This window comes from Cotesia glomerata, linkage group LG2 (assembly GCF_020080835.1).
Source record: "Cotesia glomerata isolate CgM1 linkage group LG2, MPM_Cglom_v2.3, whole genome shotgun sequence".
NCBI lineage: Eukaryota > Metazoa > Arthropoda > Insecta > Hymenoptera > Braconidae > Cotesia > Cotesia glomerata.
In genome coordinates this window covers 27,972,734-27,988,980 of record NC_058159.1, presented here as the reverse complement: position 1 = coordinate 27,988,980, position 16,247 = coordinate 27,972,734, and the positions used below count along the sequence as shown (strand labels likewise).

At 27.8% G+C, this 16,247-nt stretch overlaps 1 protein-coding gene across 1 annotated transcript in view; it reads right to left on the bottom strand.

Annotated features, from left to right (window-relative positions):
• Window positions 1–10,359, bottom strand: part of LOC123258847 (insulin gene enhancer protein ISL-1) — a 33,174-nt gene extending 22,815 nt beyond the window's left edge. Inside the window, exon 1 of the mRNA XM_044719088.1 lies at window positions 9,641–10,359. Coding sequence (XP_044575023.1) covers window positions 9,641–9,758 — 118 coding nt within the window. The 5' untranslated portion in view covers window positions 9,759–10,359. The remainder of the gene's footprint in view (window positions 1–9,640) is intronic.
• Window positions 10,360–16,247: the final 5,888 nt, after the last annotated feature.

The window sequence follows — 16,247 nt, the reverse complement described above, 5'->3', positions numbered from 1 at the left end:
GAGTTTTTAGACGAACAATGATAATAACCAATTTTATATTGATTAACAAAAGAATGTCAGCTGCAGTAATTAATTATTATTAATTAAGATAATAGACAATTGATTATTTAATTTCATTTGCAGCGATATATACTTATGCGTAAATAGTCCTGTATACCTATATTTTTAGATTCCCATAATATTAAAAACGGATGTCCTTATAATTGTCTCAGTGGTTGAGTATTCGAAGCTTGTTCGGCAAGTTAGTAGATTCAAAAAGGAATAATAAAGGCAAGCACGTTGCCGATAAGAAAACGAAAAAGACAAATATAAATATATATATATATATATATGAATATGTACAGGTACGTATAAGGCACAATGATGGGGTATGGTTACAGTGAACGGCGCCGGGCCGCGTGTCAGGGTTGTCTGGTTGGCAGTTCAGAGGCACCGACCTGGTGTCCCGCGCGTTCCTTTGGTATTTCATTAACACCTTGGCTAATTATTTTCATCCTTTTTCCTCAGGCACATCCGGACCGTGAATTTCGTCCCCATGAAACAGCCGCCGTGGTACTTATTCTCATAAAAGGTAAGCGTAGTTTTAAATTCTATTTTAATTTCTTATCTTGTTGTTTTTTAAAATGAAAAGATACAAAGAAATTTTCATTATTTTTTTATTTTTCAAAATAAGTGTTAATCAGGGGTTTTATAGTCATTAATTTCTTCCAATTCATCTATTAATTTATATTAAATTAGAAAATGCTCTATCTCTAGACACATAATTAAGAAATTACATTGTATCTTGTGAACTATTGACATTTTTAAAGATATAAGCTCATCCCGATGTTACACTCATCAAGATCTTTCATTTAAGTACTCACATCAATTTTTCATATATTTATATATATATATATATATATATATATATATATATATATATATATATATATATATATATATATATATATATATATATATATGAAAAATATATCAAAATGCATGTGGGTACACAAATAAAAGCTCTTGATGATTGTAACATCGGGATGAGCTTACATCTTTAAAAATATCAATAATTAAGAAATGACTTTGTATTTTGTGAACTATTGACATTTTTAAAGATATAAGCTCATTCCGACATTACACTCATCGAGATCTTTCATTTGAGTACCCACATCAATTTTTCATATATTTATATATATTATATATATGTATATATGAAAAATATATCAAAATGCATGTGGGTACTCAAATAAAAGCTCTTGATGAGTGTAACATCGGGATGAGCTTACATCTTTAAAAATATCAATAATTAAGAAATGACTTTGTATCTTGTGCACGATTGACATTTTTAAAGATATAAGCTCATTCCGACATTACACTCATCGAGATCTTTCATTTGAGTACCCACATCAATTTTTCATATATTTATATATATTACATATGTGTATATATGAAAAATATATCAAAATGCATGTGAGTACACTGATAAGATTCATTTGTATCAAAAAATATTTGTTAATAGTTAACAAATCATTTATTAGAGAACACTTTTTAGTATTAAACAAATATTTCTTACTATTCAAAATGATTTGTTTGTATTTAATAAATTTGATATTCATTTATTAAATATTAATAAATCTTTTAAAATATTAAGAAACATTTTTTAACGACTAAAAAGTAGTCTCTTATAAATGATTTATTAAATATTAACAAATATTTTTAACTATAAACAAATTCTTCTATCAATATACTCAAATAAAAGCTCTTGATGAGTGTAACATCGGGATGAGCTTACATCTTTAAAAATATCAATAATTAAGAATGACCTTGTATCTTGTGAACTATTGACATTTTTAAAGATATAAGCTCATTCCGACATTACACTCATCGAGATCTTTCATTTGAGTACCCACATCAATTTTTCATATATTTATATATATTATATATATGTATATATGAAAAATATATCAAAATGTGTGTGGGTACTCAAATGAAAGCTCTTTATGGGTGTAACATCGGGATGAGCTTATATCTTTAAAAACGTCAATATTTAAGAAAGTACAGTGCAATTTAACAAAATTCATTATTTAATAAAGCAAAATTTTATTTATTTATAGTTCACAAGTCACGGCAGTCACATAGATGACTGCAAGGTTGCTAGTTTCTTTTTAATTTTATTCAGATGGTTTTGGAGTCGCTTTATTAGCTGAATGATATCGTGGCCTCCCACTGAGATCAAGATGAGACCGATGGTATCAACAACACGATCGGCGAGAACCTGTGGACTACTGTTGGTTCTTTAGATTCACGGTAAGATAAAATAAAAATTTGTATATTATTATATAATGTATATTATGTCTTCGAGGATATATATTTGATTTATAAAATATTTTTTCTATTAGATCTAAATCCGGTGGACGGTGGATGGCAGACTAAGGAAGAAATAAATAATTTGTGAGCAAAAATTAAAGCATATTAAATATGTATATAAGCAAAGTAGCTGGGCAAACTCGGAGCTGAGATCGCAGATGGATGCTGATGAAGAAAAAAGCTTAAATAAAATCCAAGACCTGGATCTAAGTTTAGGACATACAAGTGTCTCATCGATGAGCTCAAGAGTAGAGAAACAGAAAGAGAGAGCGGATTTTGTGCCCAGGTCACCCCGCGTCTCCGCCATCCGTCCGTTATCCCAGGTCGAAATTTATGTAGGTGTTGGCCGTGGCTTTTATCAGCGACCGGCATTCCTCTGCCTCCAAGCCGGCGCCCTGGCGTCGCCAAAGATCAGGTTCTAATTCGTGTGTGACTCAGATCAACAGTTTTCAAGTTAACGCTGGACCGGCGATCCTCTCTTATAGGAGTATCTACCATACTCCTTATATGTAGATATATATTATACACACATCACATATTCTTTGTCTCTTGTCTTACTTAGTCGTCTCAATCCGTCGGCTGGATCTTGACGCTTCCGATATAATATAATACTTCCAGTACTATTCTATGCCGTCGGAGTAGTTTATGTTTATGAAATATTAACCAAAATCTAGACTCCAGAATTCTGACTGTAATTACCGTCGCAAAAAGGATAATAATTTATTACGTTGCTTTTAAATTATTCCGACGAATCCCGAAATGCACGCCTCTTAATGTCATTGTAAATAAAGTATCAACAGGTGAGAATTTATAATATTGAAAGTTGATGTAATTTATTACAACGATTAACTAATTATTGTTATTAAATTTTTATTTCTGACAAGAGTGTAATATTTTATTTAAATATTTATGTAGCTGTGCACAGAAAAAAAATTAAATTGAATCAAGAGATCAATTTTTTAATCAAGAAATAATTATCTGTTCTATTATATAAATCATTTCTACACTGATAGAAGGATTTATTTGTATTAAATAATATTTGTTAATAGTTAACAAATCATTTATTAGAAACCACTTTTTAGTATTAAACAAATATTTTTTAGTATTTAAAATTATTTGTTTGTATTTAATAAATCTGATATTCATTTATTAAATATTAATAAATCTTTTTAAATACTAAAAAATATTTGTTAAGGACTAAAAAGTGGCCTGTAATAAATGATTTGTTAAATATTAACAAATATTTTTAACTATAAACAAATCCTTCTATCAGTGTATTATAGAAACGACAAAGCATTTATTGTTTATGATTGTAATCTTTATGGTATATGATATTGGATTTGTTAAGAAACTTTTGAGATGTTTGTAATATTAATTGTATTATGTTTGTATGTTTTTTTTACAGAAGCCTGAGGAAGGAGTAATAAACTCCGAAAAGTTGCGCTAAAATAAAAATTTAGTATTGACTTATTTCATGATCCTTGGTACATTACATCAATTCAAGAAATAATTTTGAAGAGTTTCATTGTCTTAAATCAAGACAAAAATTCTTGAATCGAGTAAAATTTATTTAAATCGACAAAAATTTCTTAGTAAGAATTTTTGGTAAAATATTTACAAGTGCAACTATTTTAATTTTCATTTTTTTAAACGAAATTTTTGTTTTATTTTATTCATATATATATATATTTTTTTTAAATACATAAGAAAATGAGCAATTTAAAAAAAAAAAGTAGATTATCACAATTTTAACAACTTTTACAAATTTTCAAAAAAATTTATAAATTTTTTAGAAAATTGTGATATTTAACTTTTTTTTTATTATGTACTTTTCAAAAAAAAATATATTAAATAAATCAAAAAAAGATAGAATAGAAATTTTATCCAAAAACATGGAAGCCAAAATTTTTTCCAACTTTTGATGGCAAAAAAACTATCAAAATCTTTATTTTTTTCTTTCACGACATTTTTTTTATCGTAAATGCGCCGTAAAAACAAGCAGAATAAAAAAAATTGAAAAATGTTAATTTTTTACGTAGTTATGGTCCAAAATGGAGTTGACCCCACTTGTAAATAATTACCGAATTTTTTAATCAAATCGAGAAAAAGTTATTTAACTTTATTTACTGGATTCGAGTAAATTTTTTTTTTCTCTTTGTGGAGTTTAGAAAATAATTATTTCAATAAGGAGTTGATTAATAATTCAATAAACTCAAATTTTTCATATTTATTTTATTACTTGGACCAAGAAGAATTTAAGAAGAAAAAAATGATATTGGATAAAGTAAAAACTCTCTTGATTCAAGAAATTTTTCTGGGTTTAAATAAAATGATTTACAAAAATGCACGGATAGAAGGATTTCTTAGTATTTAAAAAGATTTCTTTATATTTAAGAAATAATTTCTTAAACATCATTTTTTAAATGCTAAGAAATGATGTTTAAGAAATGATTTCTTAAATACAAAGAAATCTTAAATGCTAAGAAATCCTTCTATCAGTGTATTTTATAGAATAAACAAGAATAGTCAGCAGTTAAAATTCATTCATTTGTAAGGATTTTATTTTGGAGTTTAAGAGAGAAAAAATAAAAAACAGGACCTATACAGAGTGTTCCAGAAGGAACGGACGCCATTGTAGCATCTGATGAAAAAAATAATTCTGAGACGAAAAGTTCTTAGCCATTTTTTAATCAGACGCATAGATAATTAATTATTCATTAAAATAACGTCCTTTTATGCGTTAGAGAGAGAGCACTAGTGTCAAGTCAAGTGCGTTCCAACGAAGACGCTTGTACGTGTGAATGTGTAAGTAAATATGTGTGACTGCGTTAGCTATAGAAACTAGTTAGTCATACAGTTAGTTGTGTCTTTGTTTGACACATATTTTACTGGACACTGGCGCTCTCTCTCTAACAAATAAAGAGACGTTATTTTCAATTAATAATTAACTATCTATGCGGTTAATTGAAAAATGGCTAAGGACTTTTCGTCTCAGAATTATTTTTTTCATCAGATGCTACAATGGTGTCCGTGACTTTTGGGACACCCTGTATAACGACTCGAGATACACAGACGAAAAAAACTAGACACTTGAGATATTATAACGTCATTAAAGTTCATTAAATGTGTAGTCCTGAAGTCTTTCTGTTTACGCAGAGTCTAAAACTTTATACTTGGAGGATCATGTCCAGTGAGGTTTATTTAGTTTTAATGTAATGTGAGGGGACAGAAATGTATTCCTGTCGGTTTTACGAGCGTATATACCTGAGTGCAGGCTACAATGACAATGGTAAGCTGTTGACGGACTGTTTGGTAATTTGAAGGGTCTGAAAAAAAAAACCAAAAGGTGTTTAACTGGCGTTACCTTCTGTGCCGAATTTTAAACCCCCAAAGTGCGTCTGATTTTAATCACCGTACAATAGCCTACATACCTATTTCTATTCTGTACTTGTAGTACTTCGATTTACCCGAGTCGAAATCTCCAACGTTTCCAACGTCTCGAACGTGATTCCAACGTTTCCAACGTTACAAACGTTCCCGATTTTTTTTAATTTTCAATTTTCTTAGTGGAAAGTTAAAAATATTAAATGAAGGAATCCCACTTTGAAAAAATTTGAAAGGGATCGGGTTCAAAGGTGGTCGATTTGGAGTGAAAAGATCACTATACATTATATATATTTTTTGTCTTTCATGTCTAGATATATTTTTATTTATTTGTAAAGTTCAAAACATTGAATTAACGCTTGTAACGTTGGAAACGTTGGAGATTTTGACTCAGGTAAACTCAACAAACAGTTTTATTTTTAAGGAACTAAATTACTGGCGCCAGGATTATTTACCGGATAGGTATCAATGTTTCAACCATCGGTCTTGTTATCTTCACAATCATGTCTCGGAAGTTGGAGTAAAAAAAAGAGAAATCTGGGACTCTGGTCTCCGACAATACGTTTAACAAGGTTTGCTCAGTTTTATATTACTCAAGGAGATATAACCGATTGCCTCCTACTATGGCTCGTCGTAAATTTTAGTAAATCCGTTAATAAAATTTCTTGTAGGAATATGAAGCTGTGAAAATTTATCATTACTTGCGCTCAATATTAGTGAGAGTCTAAGCTGAGTATTTCTGTGACTTCAATTGGTAGTTCTCTCCAGAGTCGAATTGCGACAAAAATTTCAAATTTTGAATTTTGGCAAAAAATTTAAATTTATTCAATCAATTATTTTCACTATGAAGTAAGTACTCAACACATGTATTTGATGACATTAAAGTTAGCAGTCACTTGACCATATTTTAATTTTTTTTAACAAACTTTGTTCCAAAAAATTATTTTAAAAAAATAGCATTTTTAATTTTTTTAAGTTGCTTCATGTCAATTTTTTTTCCTAATTTTTTTTTTGCAATAATTTGACACAAAAATTCTTAAAAATCTGCTAAATTAATTTTCATATGCGCAGTAAAAAATTTTGTGTTAAATATTTAACACTTTTATGTGTAAATTTAACACTTATTCAGTTAAATCAACACAAAAAAGTGTTAAATATTTAACATAAAAATTTTTAACACAAAACTTTTTGATGCAATGACACAAAATTTTTTACTGTGTGTATTTGGATTAACAAAACTATTTAATATTATTTTATCTTATTGAAACAAATGGGTTATCAAACAGAAAATCTAATCACACTAATGTTTTTAGGAGCATCGTGTGTCCTCGGGCAGTAACTCAACAAACTTTTCCACCATTATTAGACAAGGCAGTGGTATATACTAACATCGTAGTGTACAGTACCATACATAACAGGGAGAAGATTAGAATTAGGGGAAAAAGACGGAACGACGTAGTCGAGTGGTCGAGAAGGCGGACTGCTAACTGATGTGGATCGAACCGGAAAGAAAAGGAATCCGTAAGCCTAATTCAATTGCAAACCGCCGCTACACAAACATTCATGATAATTCAATCGAGTTGCGCAACCCGTAGTTATTCTACGCAGTATATATAACCATACTAATACAAAACTATAAAGATCCTGCCCACAGGAGCTACCCTCGTCATACCGACGGTCTCTTTACCTTTATACTGTCTTTTTCTGTCTCGCTTTAATTCACCCTCAATCAACAATCTATAATATAATATATATAATACATTACATAAAATAATATAAGGTAAAAGCCCCAATAGATGATCACGTACCAGTATGTGATCACTCCATGTATTTGTATATCTATATTCACAAATATAGGTATACAAATACATGGAGTGATCATATACTGGTACATGATCATATATTGGGGCTTTTACCTTATATAATAAATTGTATATAACATTTATGTTATACGACTTAAAAACCGGGGCTTCGTAAGTTATTTGCTGGTAATTTTACTATAAGAACATCTGCGGCGTAATTGCCAGATGAGAGACTTATCATCCCCTTGTTCTAAACCAAAGCGCTATGCTTGTTATTATTATCGCTATCAGTATTAAATAAATCACTTTAAGGTAATTGATATGTTCTTTGCTCGTTAAATTTGATCTTTTAATTCATTTATTTTTTACTATGAAGCAATTTAGTGATATCACAATAATATTAATGAAAATTAAATTAGCCGGCATTTAAAAATTTTTAGTTTTTTTTTATTTAAAAAATTATTACAAAATAATAAAAAAATTTTTTTTGTATGTAAAAATATTGAAAAACTATGAGTGCAATTTTTAAAAAATATTTTTTAGTTATAATTTAATGAATGAAAAAAAATCAAATTATTAAAAACGTCGGCTAATTTTAGTATTTATTAATATTAATGAAAATTAAGTTAGCCGACATTTAAAAATTTTTTTTATTTAAAAAATTATTACAAAATAAAAAAAAAAATTCAAATGTAAAAATATTGAAAAACTATTAGTGCAATTTTTAAAAAATATTTTTTAGTTATAATTTAATAAATAAAAAAAAATTAAAAACGTCGGCTAATTTTAATAATATTAATATTAATGAAAATTAAGTTAGCTGACATTAAAAAATTTTTAGAATTTTTTTTATTTAAAAATTTATTACAAAATAATAAAAAAAAATATCATATGTAAAAATATCGAAAAATTATGAGTGTAATTTTTGAAAAATATTTTTTAGTTTTAATTTAATAAATAAAAAAAAATTAAAAACGTCGGCTAACTTTAGTACTATATAATATTATTGTTATTTTACAAAATAGTTTTTATCAATTACCTTGGAATTTTTTTTTTTGTAATTTAATAATTTTATAAAATATTTTTCAAGAATTATAACTTTACAATTATTTTTTATTCATTTTGTTAAGTGTGATAAATTTAAATATTTAAAAAATGACATTGTAATTTTGCAAAATTAATTAGATACATCTACAATAATTAAATATTAACAAATAAATTAACTAGTAGTTGCAAAAGTTTTGATCAAATATTAAGTCAATATATCATAACGTATAAAGTTATAATTTCATATGAATTGATAACAAACCGCCGCTTAATTAAACGTCAGTTATGACTTAAACTGATATTGTATTTTATAGTTTTACAAATCATCAGAGCTAATTAAAAGCCAATTAATTTAAGACAAGATTTATAAATGTGTGTATATATACACTTCTCCAGAAGAAAATGTTGCAACTCATAATGTATATAAATGAAAATTAATTTAGCAGATACTTGATAATTTTAAAAATTTTTTTGACAAATAAATAGCAAAAAATATTGCCAAGAAATTTTAAAAAATTAAAAATGCAATTTTTAAAAAATAATTAAAAACAAATAGTAAAAAAAAAACTAAAAAATAATCAAGTGACTGCTAATAACTTTAATGCCATATATATAACTAAAAAAAATGACCATAAAGTTAGCAGTCTCTTGATAGTTTTTTTAATTTTATTTAACAAATTAATTTTTTCTAAAAATTTATTTTAGAATAATTGCATTTTTAATTTTTTAAAAATTCTACATGTCAATTTTTTTAGCATAGTTTATTTCTTAAAAAAATTCTAAAAATAATTAAATATCTGCTAAATTAATTTTCAATGAAAATTAAGTAAGCCGACATGTAAAAATTTTTAGAATTTTTTTCATTGAAAAAATCATCAAAAAAAAATTTTCATTTGTAAAAAACTTGCAAAACTATAAGTGCAATTTAAAAAAAATATTTTTTAGTTTTAATTTCACAAATGAAAAATGATCAAAAAATTAAAAATGTCGTCTAACTTTATTATTATTAATTTTCATCTGAAGAAATAAAAAAAAACAAGTGATAAGATACTTACTCTGAGAAATAGGATCACCAGACTCATCCTGAATCTTTGCCGACGAAATCTTGAGACTCCTAGGCGGCCCTTGAAGCCCTAGATGACCGGGCCCTCCGATAGGACCCGCCCGCTGCATCACGCTTGAACCCCCTATTTTTTTGAGGCCTGCCGACTTGACGCCGGCGTCTGCTCCAAACGTCAACCCTTCACCCTGGGCAAAAGGTATCACTCTATCAAATTATACATTATTTAAACCTGTCTTCCATGTTTTATTGTCACTTTTTAATAACATTTTTTTTTTTTAGATCAATATCAATATTTTGGAGCGAATAAATTTTATAAACTAAAATCATCAATGAAGAATGAATAAAAAAAAACAACTCAATGACACTTGAGAAGAAATAAATTATGTCAGGGATGAATATTGGTAATTTTAATAACTTGTCGTGCAAACTTTGTCTCTGGTGTCACCTTGACCTCGCCATGATCCATCAACAAAATATATGAACATATACATATATATGTGAAGACAGTCCAGTGTTATATTATGTTACTTTCTCTCTCACTTAAACCTACTGGCAGTCTTCACCTTTTTCACATTTCATCACACTTGATGACTCACTAAATTCAGTAGCTCACAGGTAAAAAATAATTTATTAATATTTTTTAATTTACAAAATTTCAATTTAAAAATTTTAAAAATTTTTATGTCCATCTTTTTTGATCAAACACAAAATCACAATTTTAAAAAATAAAAAAAAAATAATAATTACAAAATACGAAGAAGTAAATAAAAAAAATGTCAACAATATTGAAATATAAAAAATATTTAAAGAAGAATAGATAAGAGATGGCGCCACAACCCCGACGATGATGTTGACGGAGTCCGACCGAACAGAAGACTGACGATTTCCATCGAGTTTTGACTTGACAATATTCAGCTGTCGCGCAGCAGTCCCCACCAGTCGCGGGAAGTACACTTGATGTTTTACCCTCGGCGATTTAGCCCCTCTACTCTCTCAGCTCTTCCAGCGTTAGCTTTCTCGCTTACACTTTGAGTTCTCGGTGATGATGTTACTTCCACGCCTCCTCGGCTTCCCATTGGATCAGTTGGGACATACGCCAACAAAATGGCCGACACCCTAATCGATTCCACCACCAACTCGTAGTCGTAGTCCTCTCTACTCCTACTACACTCTGTACGCTACCTACTATACTACTGGGCTTGCCTTCAAACATTTCTACTGTTCTAAAACTTAAAATGTGCTACAACCCCTTCGCAATACCCTTTTTATACTCATATGTTATACCATTTTACTTACTTTTCAAACTAAAATCACATTCAAGTCATTGTTTTCCACACTCTCTCTATTCTGAGCAGTAGTTTTATTTTTAAGGAGGTCCTTTCGCCGCCAATGTAAAATAAAAAATATTAGATTATGAGTAAATTTAATTTTTTTCTAATAGTTAAGGTCCTTATTTATCTTATAGTGAGGTTTAAATTATACTTTACCGGACAAATTTTTGAAAAAATAAAATTTTTAAATGTTAGTATTTGTTCAGAGTCTTACGAGAAAATCAGACGTTTGCAGTATTTCTCGAATTATACTATCAGTCGTGGATTAGATGAAGTAAAAAAAAACTAAAAATCAGATTTTCCAAATATTCAGGTTTCTTTTTTTGCAATAAAATATATCAGTTACCGAGATATTTATTGAGAAATTAATATTTAAAAATCACAAAAAATTCTCAAGTTACCTACAATAAAATGGAGTCAAAAGATTTGGCAACGTTGCGTAGCGCGCGAGCTTCAGACCATTTAATAAATTCAAACTAAACTTTAACGGGCTTATGTTTTTCATGCATACTTATTAGTTAATTTATTTTTTAACAAATTTTCATAATTCATAATTGAAAAATAAAACAATAATTAAAAAATACTAGCATTCCTGCCATGAGACATTAGAATGTTATGGTTTTGTGACTAAACATTTTTAATTAATTTATTTATTTACACTGACTGCAAAAAGTTAAACACGGTTAAGGTTATATTGTGCAAATAAAAATATAAACAACCGAAATAAAGCGTTGCCAAATCACGGACAGGTTACTAACAGCTGATTTACAACAGTCAAATTAATTTTTGTATTTAACTATTTTTTTTTTAATTTTCAAAATTTCAACGATTAATGCCTCATATACTATTTATTTTTTAATTTTAGGAATTTTTATGGGTTTTGTATTTTAATTTATTGAAAATTTACTACTACAGTTGTTATGACTCAACTGGAGCGAAAGGACTTCCTTAAGAGCTGCGCTACCAAGGCCGGTAAATTTATGTTTAAAGTTTTTTTATAAACTAATGATTTTTCAATTGTATTTCAGATTCAATATCATCATCATCATTACACTGAAAAAATAATTTAATAATTAAGAGAACAATTCTTGAACCAAGAAAATAATTTTGAAGAGTTTCATTGTCTTGAATCAAGATGAAAAATTTTTGAATTAAATAAAATTTACTTAAATCAAGAAAAATTTTTTAGTTTAAGAATTTTTTTACTCAAAATCAAGAAGATTAAATTCTTCAAAATTATTTACTTGATTCAAGCAAATTTTTTTTTGCTTTATAGAATTTTATATTATTTTTATAAGTAATGGTAAAAATATTATTTTAATTCTTAAAAATAGGGTAATTATTCTTTTAAATAAATATATTATTCAAATACACTACTGAAGAAAATTTAGAGCTGAAAAAAGTTTTGAAATTTTGCGTTGTAAAAAATTAGAAACAACTGCACACAGAAAAAAAAATTAAATTAAATCAAAAGAGGAATTTTTGAACCAAGAAAATAATTTTTAAAAGTTTAATTATCTTAAATCTAGACGAAAAACTCTTGAATCAAGTAAAATTTACTTAAACCAAGAAAAATTTCTTAGTTTAAAAATTTTAGTTTAAAAATAGTTTAAAAACTTTGTGTTATTTTAATAAAAATTTTGTGTGGACCGTATTTAATACAGAAATTGCGTTAATTTTAATATTTTTTACTGTGTAATTTTTTTTTTATGTAGAAACTACTGCACAGAGATAAAAAAATTAACTTGAATCAAAAGAGAAATTCTTGAACCCTGAAAATAATTTTGAAAAGTTTAATTGTCTTGAATCAAGACAAAAAATTCTTGAATCAAGTAAAATTTATTTAAACCAAAAAAAATTCTTCAAAATTATTTACTAGATTCAAGTAAATTTTTTTTTCTCTGCAAAAATGTCGTCTTCAGAAGAAACAAAAAACTCCAAGGACATTACAAACTTGCTAGCAAAATAAACTATTATTAAAGAGACTTTTAAAATGATGTACGGTCGACTAAAGCGCTGGAGAATCCTAATCCGGGTTACGCAATCCACCGAGAAAGCACAGACCAAGAGTAAGCTACTGCACACCTTGATATTATTTTATTCTTAAGCCGTAGACATTAACATTGAAGCTAAATCTCATCATGTCCATCAACTGTCATCATCAGTAGCAATAAGAAGAGATAATACTCTCGATCAAGACTGGAGACTGCTCTTTTTCATCTAATCCGGGAAGTAAAGCTTGTCATTTTTTTCACGCCTCGACTCTTCATTTCATATGGTATGTGTGTGGACTATATACTATATAATGTATAGTACTATTCACTTTTTTTCATTTCAGCGCCTCATTGAACGCATTGACGCCACTCTATGATGCCTCTCAATAGACCCGACGTACTTAGACAAGCGTTATTGCTCAAGCATGTAACACGCCTAAAAAATAATGCACAAGCGTTTGCAAGAAGTGGCAAGAAACTTCGTAAAGCTTTAGACCGGAGAAGACCTCTTGTATGTTACTTATATTTAGTTCATTGAGGGTACAAGTTGAGTATGCACCCGGAAAAAGTGCCGACAAAGCTATCACCAGAGAGTACCACGAGATTTTATGTTTTATATACATCTATACTCTCCGTCTTTCTTCTTACATATCTATATATATACTTTATACTTTTATAAAACATCCAGATGCTCTGGATCAAGTACCGGATCCTGATACTTCAGATTTATGAGACTTTAAATGTCTAATGTGTCATTTGTATGCGCGTATTGAGGTAAAATTATTTTGGAATTCATTCTGTTAATAATAATCATCGATAATTATGTAAAAATATTCGTTTAAAATTTTAATTTAAATTTAAGGTAATGTATTTTTATTTTTTAGATTCAAAAGTTGGGGAAGAAAAAAGTAAATAAGTAAAATAAGATTCAAAGACTTATTCTTATAAGCGGGTGAAAGACAATACGATACTAGGCGCCTTCAGCAAGGCTTCTGTGCATATATATAAGTTAAAAATTACGGTAAGAGGTCGATTTCTACTTCTACTCTGCATGGATTTTTTTAAGCGCCGGATTTTAGTATTGGTGTGAAGTACAGACAGTCTAGATTTATTTATTCAGTAAATTAACGCCAATCGGCTTTATACAGTGATTGAAGTGAATATACATACTCTGAAAAAAAAATTAACTTGATTCTAGAGAAAAATTCTTGAACCAAGAAAATAATTTTGAAGAGGGTAATTGTCTTAAATCAAGACGAAAAATTCTTGAATCAAGTAAAATTCCCTTAAATCAAGAAAAATTTATTAGTTCAAGAAATTTTCTACTCAAATCAAGAAGATTAAGTTCTCCAAAATTATATACTTGATTCAAGAACATTTTTTTTCTGTGTACACAAAAAAAAAATTTACTTGAATCAAGTAAATAATTGTGAAGAATTTCATCTTCTTCAAAATTATTTTCTTGGTTCAAGAATTTTTCTCTTAATTAAAGTTAATTTTTTTTCAGTGTACACACAGAAAAAAAAATGTTCTTGAATTAAGTATATAATTTTGAAGAACTTAATATTCTTGATTTGAATAGAAAAATTCTTGATTTAAGGAAATTTTTCTTGATTTAAGGAAATTTTACTTGATTCAAGAATTTTTCGTCTTGATTCAAGATAATTACTCTCTTCAAAATTATTTTCTTGGTTCAAGAATTTTTCTCTTAATTAAAGTTAATTTTTTTTCAGTGTACACACAGAAAAAAAAATGTTCTTGAATTAAGTATATAATTTTGAAGAACTTAATATTCTTGATTTGAATAGAAAAATTCTTGATTTAAGGAAATTTTTCTTGATTTAAGGAAATTTTACTTGATTCAAGAATTTTTCGTCTTGATTCAAGATAATTACTCTCTTCAAAATTATTTTCTTGGTTCAAGAGTTTTTCAGCCAGTCCCATGGCTAAGCGGTATAATGCTTGTCATGCTTGCTTGGGACTGGTGAGGCGTGGGTTCGAATCCCGGTGTGAGCTGAAATTTAATTTTCAGTGAACATCGGTGCTCGTAACTCATGCCGGGCTGTACAGGTTTGGGTTTTTCGATGGTTTCCCCAAGCCCTGTGCTACCGGTGGGGCACAGGCAAATGCGTGCAGTTTCCCCAAAGTCGGCCCATCGCCGCATTACTCTCCAGGCTGAAAAAGTATGTAATACCGCCAAACTTATTCTGCCAAACTTAATGTACCGATCAGCCTGGAGTCCCCTTCCGGTCTCGGCCGGACCCCCATCGAGACAGAAGTCTGAAAAGCGGAGTTCAAGAGTTTTTCTCTTAATTCAAGTTAATTTTTTTTCAGTGTACATACAAGAGAGATATCGTAAATTAGTAATGATGGTAATAATCATGGGGGAATTTATTTATTTATTTATTTTCTTATCTGATAAGGAATTCTATCGAGGTGTAAAAACACCTGTGTATAGAATCAGTACAAAAAATAACAGTTTTAGGATACATATAGACTTTTTTACAAAATTTATGTCGATAATACAATGCAAAGAGATAATAAGTACAAAAAGTAATAAATTTTTAGAGAAAGAAATACAAAATTATAAATATCAGAAAAAGAAATATCTAATCAAATATTCGCATTTTCTAATACATTTTTTAAGCATATTAACCATATTAAGGTTTCTTATCTAGTCACTTAACTTTTTTTTATGACACTGAAGTTAGCAGACGTCTAAAAATTTTTATTAATTAAATTACAATTAAAAAGATATTTCTAAAAAGTTGCACTTATAGTTTTTTAAGTTTTTTACATGTGAAATTTTTTTTTTAATTGTTTAATTGAAATTTTTTCAATAAAAATTTTGAAATGTCGGCTAACTTCATTTTCATTTTTTTTTTTAACAATTTTTGATTACAATCTATAGTTTTGATATTAGTAGGGAATTTGTTATAATATTTAATTGCTATATAATAAGCATTTTGTGTACTAATTAATAACTAATAGTTTTACTAAGTTTATAATAATAAGTAAAAAGTTATAATAAAAATACAATGAATATTTTGCATTAATTTGATTTGATTTACGGCTCCGACTTTAATCTCCTTAATTTAGTTTTGAAAATAATAATTACCTATATTTATGAATGTAATTATTTAAATATTATTGTCATTTAAATTTTTAGATAAGAATTTTGTAAAATCACTCGGATTTAAATTGAAATCCTTATTTAAAAAGTCATAAGCTTAAAGTTTATTTAAGTTCTTGAACAAATAATTTCATTCAACTA